We start from the raw sequence: 16,541 nt of genomic DNA, 5'->3' as shown, positions 1-16,541 counted from the left end.
ATGTCAATTTTGTTGTCCAATCCTTGTTACTGTTGCTGTGAAATAGTGTATTTTTATTGCAATTGATACTTGTAATTATGTCATTATTACTAATTATGTACTTTGTCCACCCCCCTCCCCTGCGATGGCTTAATGGCGTTGAGGGTACTGTAATAAATAAATAAATAAATAAATAAATAAATAAATAAATAAATAAATAAATGAACTGAACGTTTCGATGCGCTGTAACTTTAATTACAACATTATGCTGCACTAATAAGTGTCTTTGCGTAGTATGAGCATCCTTAAAAAAAAAAAAAAGAGTATTCCAGTATCTGTATCGCTGTAACTGTATTCCGGAATACTTTTTTCGTCTTATTGCAAACGTGTCTCCGAAATATCCCGTCACGTTAAAGGCAAATGTATCTCAGTATCTGTATTTTAGGCTTCCAGTTCATGTATTTCGATATCTGTATTCCGGAATACTTTTCTGAGTATCTCTGCCCAGCCCTGGTTACACCTATCATTTTCCTTTCCATCGCTCGCTGCGTCGTCCTCAATTCAAGTTGAACCCTCTTTGTAAGAGTATATGTTGAACCCACTGCGAAGAGTATGTTACATTATATAGTAAAAAATAACTACCCCTGAAAGGATCGAGTTCGCTATATAACTCTACAGACAGTACATGGACATACTATCTACATTCATATAAGGGCTGGTAATGTTGTCAAAAAGCAAGCGACGAACACAAAAGAGCAATCCCGTCTGTGATAGAATTTTATTGACCCTTCATGTGTTATCTACATCCATTGTAAAGGCTCGCAATATTGTCACAAACAACAAACAACAATGGAAAGCAAATTTACCTGCACTGCAAGGATGTGAACAGTCTATACCATCAACACTGTTACCTACGTTGTCGCATCGTCGCCATCGTAGATTCAGTCTCAATAAACGCGTTTATAAGTGACATTAACACTCCTTGGTTTCCCTTCTATGCCGGTTCAAGGTGGAAGGGGACGAGAGCATGAGCTACGCGTTCCTGCAGACGCGCCTGGCCCAATACGCCGCGGGATTCCACAACATCGGCGTGAGGCGCGGCGACCGCTTCATCGCGGCCGTTGAAGCCTCAACCGACGCGCTCATCTCCATCATGGCGCTCATGTTCTCCGGATGCGTGGCCTGCTTCGCCAGTGGGCCCAGGACGGCGCGTACGTGTACACCACCATACCGCCTATTCCGCTAAACAGCTGTCATTGCAAAGCCGGATGTCGAGGCCTTCGCATAAACTTTAATATAATTAGTATTTGCTGGGGTTTCACGTGCCAAAGCCAGGATGTGATTTCACGGCACACCGTAGTAGGGGGACTCCGGATTACTTCCGACCACCTGGAGTTCTTTAATGTGCACTTAAATCTAATCACACGGGTGTTCTTTGCATTTGGTCACTGGAGTAGCCGGGGAGGGGGCGGGGACCGGGGGGGGGGGGGCGAAATTTTTCAATTTTGCATGGGTATATATACCTGCACACATACAAACGCACTCACGAACATGCGTAAAGTATGTTTCAACCCCCCCCCCCCTTCTCCACCCCGAGAAAAATTTCTGGCTACGCCCCTGCATTTAGCCCTCAACTAAATGCGGCTGCCGTGGCTCGGAATCGTAACACGGGCCCTCTCATAACCTTCGTTATATAGAGGGCCAAGCACAAACCTTAGTTCCTTTTCATTCTTGCGTCTCATTCTCCGAAAGTTTCGCGGTAGTTGAAGTTTATAAGGCGCGGCGTCGACAACGGACAAACGGGAGAGTACATACACACGGAGCGCCTCCGCGTGTGTGTACTCTTCCTTTTGTCCATTGTCGTCGTCGTGCCTTACACTTCAAGTATGCGGAACCAACACGCCCAGTCTGCCATTCTCATATTGTGGTAGGAGACACCATGCAGGAAAGTGCTGAAGTTTACCGCTCATACATTTAGCACGAAACCGGACTGGGCATAAAAAAAAAACATGGCTGATAACTCCGTCATAGGAACCGGTATAACACGAAAGTGAAATGTGTCTTTCGAAAGTAGTTCAATGTTCATTGTACATTGATAAATGAGAGCTTGCACAATGTCTGCTGGTGTTTGGCGCCTGTAGCACCACTTGATGTGGACGCACATACGTAGACCCTAATGTCACATCTCCATTCCGACGACTAAAATCAATAATTACTACTAAACATTTGCAGTAGCTGAAGTAGTTAACATAAGCCCGGACACAGTGTATGGGGAATCCCGCGCAAATATGGCATCAACAACAACATAATCACAAGTACTCGATATGGGTTCATGGAAAGCGTCGTCATCTGAGCAGAGAAACGGCAAGGTGTGCGCTCTCCAGCAATTGGATAACCTACACGTCTGCTTATGCATACGCTATCATACAGCACAGGAACGCGAGAGGCAGAGCTCGTAGCTTGAGCCGTGAACGCGCGAAGGTGTCCCGCAGCCCGCTGGCGTGACTCTCACTGCAAGAACACTCACTCAAACTGTATTGAGATCAAATGGAGCGGACATTGGGGCGCCAGCCTCCACTGCGCTGAGGCTACCGAAGCGCGTCCTGTCGGCGCTCGTTAGTGTCATGATACAGTACTTAACCCCTCCAAGACACCGGGGCGGTGTCGCCGTCTTGGAGGGGTCATCTAAGGTCACTGTGAAAGGGAGAAGGTGTGAAAGATACAAGGGACGCGTTTGTAAAGACTTATGCAAGAGCGTAGGTAGCGCAGTGGGTTAAGCGCTCGGCTCCTATCGTGGCGGACGTAGAGGTTGTGGGTTCGACTCCCACGTCATCGATATCAGCGAAACGTTTCTTCTCGTTTTTCTTTGTCATCTGTTCTTTAGCGTTTTGCCGACGTCATATCCGTGACGGAAATGATGTCACTGAAGTCTTGGTAGATCCCGGCATAGAACACTTTCGGGTTCAAAAAATCAGCGGTATAGTGTTATATGCTGAAAAGAAAACAAACAAACCCTGACCCTGGTTGGCATTTGTTTCGCGTTAGGATTATTAGCCTTGTTAGGACAAACATAGCCGATAAGATGCTAGTCGTACAACAGCTATATCATGCCATGCCATTGCTATAGAAATTGCTACGCAATCACAGCCTTATTGGTAACCACACTCTGGGGAAATTGCGTTGGAAAAAAAACCCGTTCAGAATATGGAGAAACAGATTTACGAGAGAATAACAATTTCTGTAGTACACCAATATAATAAGACTTACGATAAGAGCGACGTATGTTAGAGACGTCGTTATAAAAAAGTCACAGTTTGGGAACAAAAAATAAATAATCCGGAGCCCTTAACTACAGTGTTCCGCATAAGCAGATCATGGTTATGGCACACCAAAGTTCAAAACTTGGTTATGTGTGTAAATTTAACGTATAATTTTTGTAACTTCATGAGCTTTTCGTGTTCCTCATTTTCCTGTTGTCCTAGTTTTTGTAATTGTTTAAGGTTAGGCAGTACGTACCGTTTCACACAACTCTATCCTAGCATAGCAATTCACAAAATTATAGTACGGGAGCCCTAATACTACGTTTTTTGTTTCTTTACTAAGGGACGTGTTAGGTGTAGCTTTGGCGTTTGTTTTCCATGTCGCAGTAGACGAAAAAAAAAAGAGAAAATAATGCGGGAGGGGGATACAAATTTCAACAGATATAACTTTCCTTGTCTTTTGTGTTTTGTGGCGCAAAGAAAACACGGATCAATTACTTGAATGTTGATGTAAGATCAGGAATTAATCCTCGTATTTATTGTAGAGTGTGGCTCCATTATACAACTCTACAGTTCTCGTAGATGTCCTAGCTTACGGATGTAAAGCAGGATAACTTATGACTGTGATTGCGTTTCCGACATCTTGAAAGTTGCAGGCGAGCCTTTCGCACCATATATCATACACCGTTGTATTTTGTGCTATAGAGGAGCTGGCCTATCAAGTGCAAGACGCCGAGGCATCGTTCTGCCTCACGGATAGCGAAAACCTGGCCTCCATCATCGACCAGCAGGCTCAGTGCCGTTTCAAGGTTTGGTGGTCACTCATGATCGATCGATCGATCGATCAATCAATCAATCAATCAATCAATCAATCAATCAATCAATCAATCAATCAATCAATCAATCAATCAATCAATCAATCAATCAATCAATCAATCAATCAATCAATCAATCAATCAATCGGTGTTTATTCAATATAATTAACACAAGAATGTTACAAGAATATTTGGACCATTAGCCTGTGTGGCTAGTTAGTGGTCCAATCTATTACATGACTATTCTATATGCATGTCAGGAGCAGAGGTGTGGTTAATCATATCAATCTATACACAAATGCAATGACAGGGTAGCTTCAATGATATATTTTGTGTAATAAGGACACATGACAAGAAATACAAAATTCCTGTAATATATTAATACACAAGCAATACAAGAACAACTAAAGGCATACATTGTAGAAATACAGAAGATAGGAGTCCTATAAAAGAATTACCAGGGCTTGTGCACACAATTACCTGCGTTGAAGGTTCAAAACAATCGAACTTACTTCAGAACTAATAAAGAAAAAAAAAGAAAAATATATCTGGTGAGTCGTAAAAAAAAGCGGAGTTTTGAAACTTATGTACTTGCGCATGAAAAAAAAAAAGAGGAAAGAATCTTGATTTATTGATGCAGAAAGGTGCGCAAGTGAGATCCCAGTGAGCAACGTTATAGTTAAACGTACCCTAAAGAGAAAACACTAAATTTATTTACACCGATAAAGCATTCCTTTAGAAGGTCCCTAAACCATTACGAGTCTAAAGACGAGAGAGTGGTTTCTTTCTCGCCTTCAATACCCTTCCTACAGGCGTTATGTCCTCCTCGCCTTTTGTTTCTTTATAAAACACGTAAACAATGTGCGCTATAAGAGTTGAGACTAGCACGATTGATTTCGTGTTTGTCGGCTACACGCTGTTACATCTCTGCTTGCGCAGTCGAAAACGCACAAAACGAAGCAAAATCAGCTGATCGGGTACGACAGTCATGTGATACAAAGCACAACGGGCGTTCGACTGCATGGCAATGCAGGTTAGAAGACAATTCACAAGCAATATATATGAACCAATCGAGAGCTTATTTCCTCATGACGTCACGTGAACAGACTTCTGGCGTCACGAATTGTGCTGAAAAGGCAAGAAACGCCAGCATAGAACAACGCGCTCGTTCTTTCTATTTTCAGGGGTTGTTTAGGTGCCCTTTAAAAACTATGCTCTCAGACATTTCGCGGTAACAAGTTCATTAACAAAAAAATAACGTCGGAGTTTGATTTTTCGCACTTAACATCCGAAGTATTTGATTTAGCATTGAGGCTTCTTTGGTTGAGTACTCTTGAAACTGGCTTAGTTCAGTGTTAATATTCTTTAGAATATAACATTGTCCCCATACTATCGATGAAAATTGAGCAAGACCTCGACCTGAAGTGACGCCACAATGAGCTGGTGCGGGAGTGTTAAAGTGGGTGTTGCCCCCCGTTTATTCTTTTCTCGTTTCTTTTTGCTGGTTTAGCAATACTTTTCTTAGGGAAGCATTTGCCTCCTTTGTAGAACACGATGGCAATTTATCAGTCCAAGATGTATAGTTTAATTTGATTTATTGTCGTCCTTAGTGCATGGCCAGAGCGATGCTTTTCTCTTTCAGATGATATTCGTAATGCGCGATACGCCAGGCTTCGTATCCGTGACGTCATTCAGGAAGCTGCCCGAGATGACGCTCCATGATCTTCAGGAAGAAGACACGAAGAAGGCCCTGTGCGCGATCGCCTACACCTCGGGCACCACGGGCGACGCCAAGGGAGTGATGGTGTCACAGTACAGCTTCGTAGCCTCTTTCGAGTGCTTCAGGTCCGCAATGTTTATATAGTCCCTCATCATATAGGTCTGCTGTCGTGCACAGGCTGCTTACCACTGATCATAACTCTTGCATATGCGCACTGCAAGATTAAAAAGGGTCCCGTAAAGGCGCTGGTCCCTGGTTTGATTCCCGTACCAGTTCGTCATCTAATAAGCTTTTTTATCAGAAATCTGTGCGGATTTCTTTGTAGCTTCGTGCTGCAAACTGGTGGTCTTCAATTTTTTCTTTCATAACCCTTCCGCCGCCTTGCAGGATTCTGCATAACTGATTCGCAAATATCAATATAGTGCGTAACGTACGATATAAGACTCTGCTACAAAGACACTGACAACTCCACGCTAACTTACAACCGAGATATCAGAACGTTAGAGGACGCTTGAGCTTCGCCTCAAGAGTAGAACGCGAAAGCGTAATCGGGCCCCGTGCGCATCGCCTTCTCAACTGCTAGCCTAGTTTCGGTTCTCGGTGGACACCTCAACCGTGATGCAACGAATGGAACGTACGTGCGAGTTACATTGACCGTTTAAAATTATTCTAGATTGCGTAATGCAAGTACAGTTGCGGAGTGCCCACTACTCCATAAATTTTCGTTTTGCGAATTAGCGAAGTACCCGCCACGCGTCCGTGAGGCAGCACGCGCACCTACGCAGCTGTTCACTTTGTTGATTCTTTTGGTGCCGATGTTGATTAAACATGTCTGAGCGCTTTGCAATGGGTGGGCCTTTAAACCACCTACTCGATTCGCAAGTCACACGCCTGGCGCGATTCTACGCTTCGGTTACGCCACATTACGTGCCTTAAGGAGACTGTTCGCACCACAAGACATTCGCATAGGATTTTTAGGGGCGAACCTCCTTAAGGCGGCACCCGTTCGTCCCTCGTAGTAGTGCGTAACCAGTCGTAACGCTAGTACCAGATCTTGACCTCCAAGGTGGTGCCGGTGGGAGATTTTTCCTGTGCGTTGTTGAACAATAAAAAAATTCGCAGCGTGCGCGTTAACTAAAAGCCGAATTCTTCTGTCTCTCATTCCCCATTAGCAGCCATTGGCATGTTCCAGTAGGAAACGTTAGTAGAAGTAGAAGTGTAAGTGTTAGCTAAAAGCCGACTTCTTCTGTCTCTCATTCCCATTAGAAGCCATTGTTTACCTCCAAGGTAGTGCCTGGTGAGATTTCTCCTGTGCGTGATTAAACAATAAAAATTTTGTTCAAAACGCCGTTGATTGATGAAATAAACCAACGAAAGACGCCAGATGTTTTCTGAAAGCAAAACGAAAGAACGCCAGATGTTTCTAAAGCAAAACGAAAAGACGCCAGCTGCTTAACGAAAGACGCCAGATGTTTTCTAAAGCAATGGTTTTCTAAACAATGAAAATTCACAGCATACATGTAAAATTAAAGTGAGCTGCAAGTCGTCATAAATCATCGAACCTTTAGTATAAACGCGCCCGATCTCACGTCGGTGATGATGTACTGGGCAGAATTCACGGAAGATTCACGGTTTACCGATGAACCTCCGCAGCTTCGCCCACTCATCATCATTCACTCCGTGGATATGCTGTGATTTTTTTTCGCTCACAACCAACGACGCGGACGCCGACACCGGAATTTCTGCGAAACGAGCTCTTTAAGGTGGCGGTTCCACTACCACCATCTTGCCAATAGTTCGAAAAACGACAACAGACGACGCCACTCATACACGTTTGCAGAAAGCGAGAAAATTGCGCGCGCAAGTATGGTCAGCGTCGCCTCGCGCGTGTTTTATATGTTATATGTCGCGCTAGGTGACGGAAATCGGCCGACAAAAAGCAAGGAGCACAAACGCGGACGGCGTCTTTCACCTACAATCGGGGCCAACTGTTGGCGTCGTTTCAACGACATGACGATAAGTGCCCCAGTTTGTAAGGACAAACGCTCGCTTCCTATTGCAGCCCTTGAGAAAGGACAGCGCAGCGTCTAAATACAATCGCTTGAGAACAAAAGAAAAAAAAAAACACGCGCACACACGCACACTGGTGCGTACAACAGCGTGCACTCACACACGCACACACACACGCTCTCACCCACACGCACGCGCTACGCTCTCACTAACGCACTCACTCACATAATATAATGTGCCTCAGTGAAATAGTATTGAACAAAACATCAATCAAACGCTTCGCAGCGTTTCAGTGGAATTGCACGGCCGCTACTAAAACAATCATTTTGGTTCATTTTAGCGACCGTGCCAGTGGCTTTTATAGCATCGCGCGAGCGCATGTCTTTTGTGTGTGTGTGTGTGTGTGGGGGGGGGGGGGGGGGGGGCGTGCTTTTGCTTATTACAATTGGAGGAGGAAAAAATGGACAGACAGATTTCAGCAAATTATAATTCGAGAGTTATCTGCGAAATTTCATCCTCTCAAACTGCACTAAACGGTTACCAAAATAAAGTACATCTTGATGATCAGTTGAACACATGACTACCACTAATTACCGGAGTTAGAACCTCCTAGAACACATGCTTCTGCCAGCGAGACGTCCGACAATGAATGCGTTTGCGTGAGGAAGAAGACAATGATTTTTCCATGTGAGGCATGATTTTTTTTCTCTTGGGAACAGTAATAAACCAAGATGGTTTGTGCGTTGGAGGGCAAGACACCCCGTTATTTTCGTCTCTTTGTTCTCATTTGTAACCTTTCGCGACGCTCTGCAGGCGCGTTCGTGGTCGTCTCGCACGAGCGTTTACAACGATGAAAGCCAGGCGCAAGACGCGCGTAGTCACACATACTGCTGACTGAACTTCTTGTATAGCTTCCACAGCGTTGCATATATTGTATGAAACTGAGTATAGGTACATCGGCCAGCGTAGGCGTGCACACGAGGGGGCTGGGCGCCCCCCCCCCATCCCCCCTTGGGAGGGAGAGAATACATTTATTGGTAGAAATAAGTCGCTATTGGGGGTGGGCCTCCTAGTCCGGAAGACCATTGGCTCTTGCCGCCGCCCGGGCACGACGGTCGACCAGGGCTTGTTGCTGCACTGGGTCAGAGCTGGACAGGGTCGCCTTGGGGGCTTACATGACCGGTCATGTAGGCTTTTACAGAATCCAGTTTTTATTTATGCTTGTTCTATAAAAGCATGAATACACTTATTTGTTGTGGAAAGCTGTGGTTTTCCTTTATTTTGACTTACAGGCACCATCGACAAGTTTTCCATTTAGGTTGCCGCAAAAGTTTTTCAACAAAATGTTCGTCAGTAGCATATGTATCGGCACTGTTTTGTTCATGTGGCCACTCTCACGTGCGTCTAAGTCAGGTTATTCTTCGTTGACCAGACATTGCACTGTCCGCCTTGTACTTTGCTACGAACTAGTTGTTATCCGATCATTAGTAGTAGTTCTGGCTACGCAGCAAGCCGCTTTACGACAAAGTAGCAGTGCGCAACAGCGTTATCCCCACTAGGTAGAGTAGTCCTCCTCAGTCGAACTGTTTCCTGACACCGTAGCCCTCATTAGTGGCAAAGACAGTGATCGCCTTATCCGAAGTGAGTGCGTCTTTTCACAAAGCACAATAAAACTTTTCCAGGGTCCCGTACATTGAATATTCTGCCACGTTGACTAGAACGTTCTGCATCTTCAACAAAGTCTCGCTTCTGTCGCATCGTTGCAACTAGGATGTAATTACCTGATTGGGTACAACTTACCACTACTGGTCAGTGGAAGTTGTCGGCGCAGTGCTCGACAGGCATACTTTGAAAATTCCGGCAATGACAAGCTTTCATACGTTCACCATCGTGTCCCCTTTGAAGCGGCGCTACATACGTATCATTCACACGGCATGTCAGCGTCCTTCCTTTCACAATTTCGAACCTCACAGGCACGAAAACACTCAAAGGAACGCGCAAAACACGAGCAGCTGAACCACAAAGAGATGCACATTATTAAAGACGTGCCGGGGAACACTGGTTCTAAGAACGCGTGACGAACGCGCAATCTTCCTGCATACCGAAACCATTTGCCGCTTGATGAGACCGCCCCACCTGCTGACGTGGGGCGAGTGGAAAGGGTTTATCACTAAGCCCTCCTCCTTTTACGGTTGGCGTTTGTTACGCGCGGCGACTAGACTTAGCTAGTGAAGCAAACTATGAGGCCTGGAGATATAATTCATGCCTGTTCTACCCGTTTTGGCGAACGCTTGAACTCGCATAAAGCAACTTGATGTTTCATTTCATAGATGGAGCTACCACCAAAAAACGCCTGTGAGACTTATGATTCATTGAAAATATTTTGTTTGAAGCACTGAGTGGTCAAGTTAGTGAGCACAAGTAGATAAAAGACACAATATGCATCTACTAATGTGCAATACTCGTTGGCAATTAGCGTCTAAAAGAAAAAAAAAGCGAGTTTCTACGGGACTGGTCAGCAGGAAAATTACGTAAATTCACTGCTGTCTTGCAGGTTCCCTACTAAAGATAAAGGAATTTTCTCTTCATAGAATCATAGAAAGGGCCTTGCTTCTTCATTATGTAGAAGTTCACAGTATCAGCTTGTATAGTTTTGTCGCTTCATCGGTAATGCGTGACCAAGTACAGCCATAAACTGCCGCATTGACACAATGATAATTCATCAAGTTTTCGTCAGAACACAAAGCAACTTCGCTTGGAAAATAAGTGTAATGTAGTCTACGTAGCCACTAAATATTATCGTTCTGCTTTGAAAAGTAAAAAAGATATTCTCACAAAAACTTTTAATATTTTGCCCATTTTCATTGGAGCGTAAATAAATTACTAATTATTTTATGGCTAATATCTCTTCATAGAAACCTTAAATAGCACTTCTTCTAAAGGCACGGTAAATTTGGTCTTGTTATGTTGAACAGTTTCGCTGTACTGGCAGTACAACGGAGGCTTGTACAACGAAAATGCCTTTTGTTGCTCACACTATTTTCATTGCTATTAGGTAACGCTTCCGAACAGGCATTAACACCAGGTGTCATTAGAAAGCGGAGATCATAAGCTTTCTGAATTATTACAATTAATATTTATTTGTCAAGCGCAGCGAGCACAGTGCATCCGCAAACAATGCGTAAAATGCGGAGGGGGGTTCGCCGGAGTGGGACCGCCACCTTAAAGAAAAGGATACCTTCCGCCCTACGGCGTGCATATTTGCACCAGTGCGAATGAGCACCTCAACTTGATGCTAAATGTTAATAATTGCGCGGACATACTTCAACTTAAAGCATGCGAGCGGGAGCTCTCGTCATAGCAGCGTCCAAACGCATATTTAAAGTGAAATCAGTCACTCACTGTGACGTCTCTAACTGCCCGTTCCTCGCGTTGCTCTTTCAGGGACATGAAATGCGCCGGTGAACACGAAGTGCTTATAGTGTTGTGGAGAATGTACTCCGTGAGCGCAATTCGCCTTTTCATGGACGCGCTGTGCGCCGGAGCCACGACAATAGTCGTGAAGCCGAAACTCGGAAATGCGACGACAATCGAAGCGATCAAGAAGCACAATGTAAGTCGCCTTCATGTTTATCAATCAATCAATCAATCAATCAATCAATCAATCAATCAATCAATCAATCAATCAACCAATCAATCAATCAATCAATCAATCAATCAATCAATCAATCAATCAATCAATCAATCAATCAATCAATCAATCAATTTTACATATAATTCTTGATACTTTTCTTGGTTGTGTGTACAGTGTTAGTGTTGGTCATGGTGCTTGACTGCTGACGCGAAAGTCGCGGGATCGAATCCCGGCTGCAGCCCAACCCCCGGGCCGTTGGTCGAAATTTGTGGAGCGCTCAACTGGGGCGTCTCTCATGTTCATATCGTGCTTTTGGGACGTAAAACCCCAACAATTTTTATAATTATTATGCATTTATATATATATATATATATATATATATATATATATATATATATATATATATATATATATATATATATATATATATATATATATGGATGCCCCGTGAGTATCGTATAATTGGGTTTTAATTGTTGTGCTACCGTTGTATTCACATGTGAATGATGGTGCAATGTAATTTTCATGTAAGCCACACCTGATTGGTTTTCTTTACCACAGTATGCCCTAAATAACTAATCACGAGGACAGTTCCTAACTTACAAACCACTCGGCTCTCGTTTTTTCTGCGGCCGTCTTTTCGCACAGGTGACGTCGTTATGCGCGTCGGCGACGCCCCTGCAGCGACTGGTGCGCGATGCGGTCAGTGCGGGCGAGAAACTGAAGAGCGTCACCTTCGTCGGCTGCACCGGCGGCACTCTGCCCGCGTCGGCCGTGGAACAGATGAAAGACGTGTTCGACATGCGCAAGCTGGCTCACGCGTACGGACTCACCGAGGCTGCCGGCGTGGTGATGGTGCCACAGTTAAGTGAGCTGACCGTCGCCTACCTCGGCTACGCGTGTCCCGGGGTGCTCATCAAGGTCAGATTTACTGGCGCTTAGACCGATCGAATAGTATGTGGTTAGGCTAAATTAGTCACATCATTTGATACCTACAGCTAACGGAATTAGCATCATAGAAAAGGAACGTCTCTTAAGTAAACCGCCGAAAGAAGACGGTATAGTCTCTTAAAAGGCCCCTGAACCACCTCCGACATATTTTTTTTTTATTTCAAGTAGACGCGCGCGTGGATTTAAGAATGCCGTGACCACGAACAATGTCAAACGCGGCAGCGCTACGAGCCGCGATCGCGCCACAAATTCCAAGAAACAATCCCTTGTCCTCTCCTGGCCTTTTGGCTGTCCCTAGCGTTGGCCATGACGTCACCATTCACGTCTGGTCACATGTCGTCCACAAAAAGAACCTCTTTGCAGGCGCGCTCTCAGGTACGAGCGCTTGCCGCTCTTCCTTCTCGCACGGCGAGGAGGAGCACGCGGCCAGGAGGAGAGGCGAGCCGACGAACAGAGCTTAGCGAAAGAAAGAGCGAAGCGAGCGGGGGGCCTCTTTTGGATCATCAACTCCGCTATTAGGACACCATTTCGAAAAATTCTCTCGGCTGCGTGTTTGTTGAAGAGTCGTGCACAATGTCAACACCACAGCTAAGTTTCGACCGCTGGGAGGTTTAGGGGCCTTTCAATGCGCTTCATTGACGGAGGGCCGCAATTACGGGAAGGAAACTTGCGCAATAATAAAAAATGTGTCCCGCGTGCTGCAGGCAGTGCGCAGTCATCAGAATCCTATTTATGGCGGAAATAGAATTCCAATTTGTGTAAATTGGATTGTAATAAACTCGTAATTAAGGAGCGTTTCATCGTAGCAACTAAGTTGCCAAAGCTATGAGCCAGCTTTGCCATTGTTGCACTTATGTAACCGTATTTTCATAAACAATAGCTTGGTTTGGGCGAGTTGGTCCATCAATAGAGGAAACTTTAATAGCACAAACGAGGACGGCGAAACATACAACAGGACTGGTGTTTTTATTTTCATTTTATATTTTTGTAAGAAAGCGCGATATTTGTTTGGTACGGCGGAAAATCATCTGAAGAGCCAATACTTCGCTATTTCTTGAGGGTAGCCTCGTGCTCAAATATTGCATTAGTGCAACCCGAATCTGAGCAATCTACTTGTAGACGACAGCTCACTCAAAGCAAAAAAAAAAAAAAAAAACACGTTCCGTGATCTGATTGAGTACATGCTTCATTGCACATTACGTGCGTTGCTCGTCTGTGTTCCCTGACAGGTAGTTGATGCCACCACAAGGAAGCCTCTCCCTGCCGGAAAAAGTGGTGAAATTTGCGTGAAGATCCCTAGCGTCATGATGGGCTACTTAAACAAGCCGGAAGCCACGGCGCAAGTCCTCGACTCTGAAGGATGGCTCTTGTCCGGTGAGGAACTCTCGATCATGCCATGTTACATAATCCGAGTTGGCAGCAGACATCCACAGTCCAACAATATGTCGGCTGCTATTAAAAATTTTGGTGTGTAACGGACCTGTTCTTCGTTGCGCACGCGTGCGCATGTCTCTTCCTTGCTTGATCAACACTGTCCATATTCTATAGTTACGTATACTGTATATTAGAGGATGCTATACATATAATTATGCGTCTCGCACGGCATTCCTAATGACTATATTGCTGGTTTAGCGCGTAAAACTCCGGGATTAAAATATTACGGTGGAAGCCTAGATGACTCATCAAACGGGAAAATTTACCGTCGGCGCCGTCGATGTCAACACGAGCGATGAATAAAATCATAATCAAGTGATGATGTCATCTTATGACGTCATCACGACGCCACATACGCAAAAATTAGTGAGGTGAGCATGACATCACTATGACGACACATACCGTGACCCGTGATGTCACGTAATGACCTCACTATATGACATGTTCACTTGGTCAAAGGTGGGCCGATCACCTGGTGAAAAACTAGGTGAGGTGCAGAAAGCTAGCGATGCCCCCGCTCTTGGAGGCAGTTCAAAACCACGTTAGGTGGCGGAAGCTTTTGGAGAGGGGCGGTTGAGGTATTAATTATCGACTGAGAAGAAAAGAGGAAGATGGCTTTCACCTTCGAGCCGTCTTAGGCGAATGTACAAGAAAACTTGCGAGTTTTTTTATCGTGGTAGACTCAAAGTTATGTCCGCCCGAAGTGAAGTTAGCTCTTGAACTTCTTTTACACGCTTAAGCACAATATAGTCGAGGCTTTAGCACATATTGTTGACCGGCTGATCACGCAGGGGATTGCGGCTACTATGACGAGGACGGCCGCGTGCATTACATAGACCGGCTCAAGGACACAATCAAGTGCCGCGGCTTCCACGTCCCAACTCCAGAGCTTGAGCAGCTCATCAGTTCGATGGCCGAAGTGAGCGAGGTGGCCGTGGTCGGCGTGCCCTCTGCCGAATACCAGGACGCGCCCATCGCGTTCGTTGTCCTGAAGCCTTCCGCCGTCGGCAACGCTGCTCTAGCCCTCAAGATCAAGCAGCACGTCGCAGGTGAATGTCGTGGTTTGTTATCGGCGTTCGCTACCAAGGTTGTGTCCAAAATGGCTACAGCGGCGATCACGTGGCCTTGTTTTGGGATGCGCGCTCGAGAGGCGTTTGTTACGCGATTCGCGCCGACAGAACATACTTGTTTACTCTCTCGCTTAAGCATCAAGTGATTCTTTGTTTGGCGGATGACATAATGAAACAAAGAAATGCCATTGCATATACCAGGCTGCCTAGTTTAGCTTTTATAAAAAAGTTGTATACGGTTAGGTTCTGGCGCATCTCGGCAGCGCACAAAGACACGTAGCATAACAATTTTCGGCGAACCGATTAACTCGACTAATCCAGCGTTTTCGCGTCGAAAAAAAAAATACACATGGCGTAAAAGTAAACATAATAGTTTATGATTTCGCCGTCATGGCAGAATGACGTGAGCAATTCTGCCCCAAAAACACTTGTATAAGAAACCAACGTCGTGCCATTTTTGTACTTTCGAAACAACGGGGTTTCTTATGTACTACAAGATTTCATATTCAGACCGCCGTTGATGTGATAATATGCGTCATGCGCAAGAGAATCACAGCGATCTTTGAGTACGTCTGTTTATTCGCTCAATAGGGTAATTCACTATAGCAATATTCACTATAAGAGACCCACTATAATCACAGCTTCGCTGGCGTCCATCTTCACAGTAGTGGAAGAGCAGTTAATATTTTTGTTCTCTTGTTTTCAGCAAGAACACCAAGTCACATGCACCTGTATGGAGGCGTGGTCTTTACGGACAGCCTGCCACGGAATGCGATGGGGAAAGTGCTGAAGAGGGATCTCAGGAGGATCGCGGCTGGCAAAGATACGGTCAAGCTCTGAACACTACGGTATTGCCATGACGTGGACTGCAGTTCGTTCTTTTGCGCGGAAGGGACACTGGCGTTAGGAAATGTATTGCATATTTATGCGGTACGTTTTAGAGTTGGTCCATGCGCACGGTCGTAATGAACCAGGCGCTACCACTCAGTAAATAAATGATGAGATATTGCGCGATGCGCCGATGCGTTTACGTTTGTTTCACTGTAGGGCAGTAGGCCTCTGTTGGGACCACATGAAGTCATGAGGGGTGAACATATTGTTACGGGGAGAATATATTTACAATATATATACAGGGAATAAACTCAGCGGCTGGCAAGATGGCGCCCAGCTTGCAGGGTCTGTCAACGTCGTCGTCTTTCTTGTCTTCTTCGTTGTCCTTTTTAGCCCGTTACATTATTTCCCGGCGGCTGAAGCACCGACCCGGTGCTCATCAGGAGGCAGTCGAGTGGTAGGGCTTGAGCCGCGTAACATGAACTACGTCAGTGCGAGGGTGAACGACGGTGGGGTCACTAGGGGCGATTTCGTAGGTGACGTCGGTCACCTGGCGTAAGATGCGGTAAGGGCCTGAATAGCGTGGGAGTAACTTCTCGGAAAGTCCCAGGCGGCGCGTGGGGGACCAAAGCAGAACCAGATTGCCGGGCGCGTAGTGGACGTCACGATGATGGGCGTCATATACACGCCTCTGGTTTTCCTGCGAGTCCGCTAGTCGGCGTCGAGCAACTTCGCGCGCCTCTTGGGTCTTCGTTATTGCCTCCCGAGCGTACTCCGACGTATAACTCAGTTTGGACGGCAGGAGTGTGTCGAAAGGTAGCGTAGGGTCGCGGCCGA

General features: G+C 45.5%; 1 protein-coding gene across 1 annotated transcript; it reads left to right on the top strand.

Moving 5' to 3' along the window:
• The first annotated feature begins 991 nt into the window (after nt 1–991).
• On the top strand, nt 992–15,776 carry LOC119394596 (uncharacterized). Its single transcript, XM_037661915.2, has 8 exons — nt 992–1,190; nt 3,945–4,048; nt 5,697–5,899; nt 11,229–11,397; nt 12,067–12,339; nt 13,599–13,743; nt 14,595–14,852; nt 15,580–15,776. The coding sequence occupies exons 1-8, from the start codon at nt 1,007–1,009 to the stop codon at nt 15,711–15,713; spliced, it is 1,470 nt and encodes a 489-aa protein (XP_037517843.2). The 5' UTR covers nt 992–1,006; the 3' UTR covers nt 15,714–15,776.
• The last annotated feature ends 765 nt before the right edge of the window (nt 15,777–16,541 follow it).

Source organism: Rhipicephalus sanguineus, chromosome 5 (genome assembly GCF_013339695.2).
Source record: "Rhipicephalus sanguineus isolate Rsan-2018 chromosome 5, BIME_Rsan_1.4, whole genome shotgun sequence".
Lineage (NCBI taxonomy): Eukaryota > Metazoa > Arthropoda > Arachnida > Ixodida > Ixodidae > Rhipicephalus > Rhipicephalus sanguineus.
Note: the sequence above shows the minus strand (reverse complement) of the source record. Positions and strands in the feature narration are given on the sequence as shown.

What these genes read in the sequence shown, in the direction of transcription:
- LOC119394596 (XM_037661915.2), top strand. Translation starts at nt 1,007, where the DNA reads ATGAGCTACGCGTTCCTGCAGACGCGCCTGGCCCAATACGCCGCGGGA. An exon ending in CAGTGGGCCCAGGACGGCGC is followed by an intron (nt 1,191 to 3,944) that starts GTACGTGTACAC and finishes TTTGTGCTATAG; the next exon opens with AGGAGCTGGCCTATCAAGTG. An exon ending in AGGCTCAGTGCCGTTTCAAG is followed by an intron (nt 4,049 to 5,696) that starts GTTTGGTGGTCA and finishes TTTCTCTTTCAG; the next exon opens with ATGATATTCGTAATGCGCGA.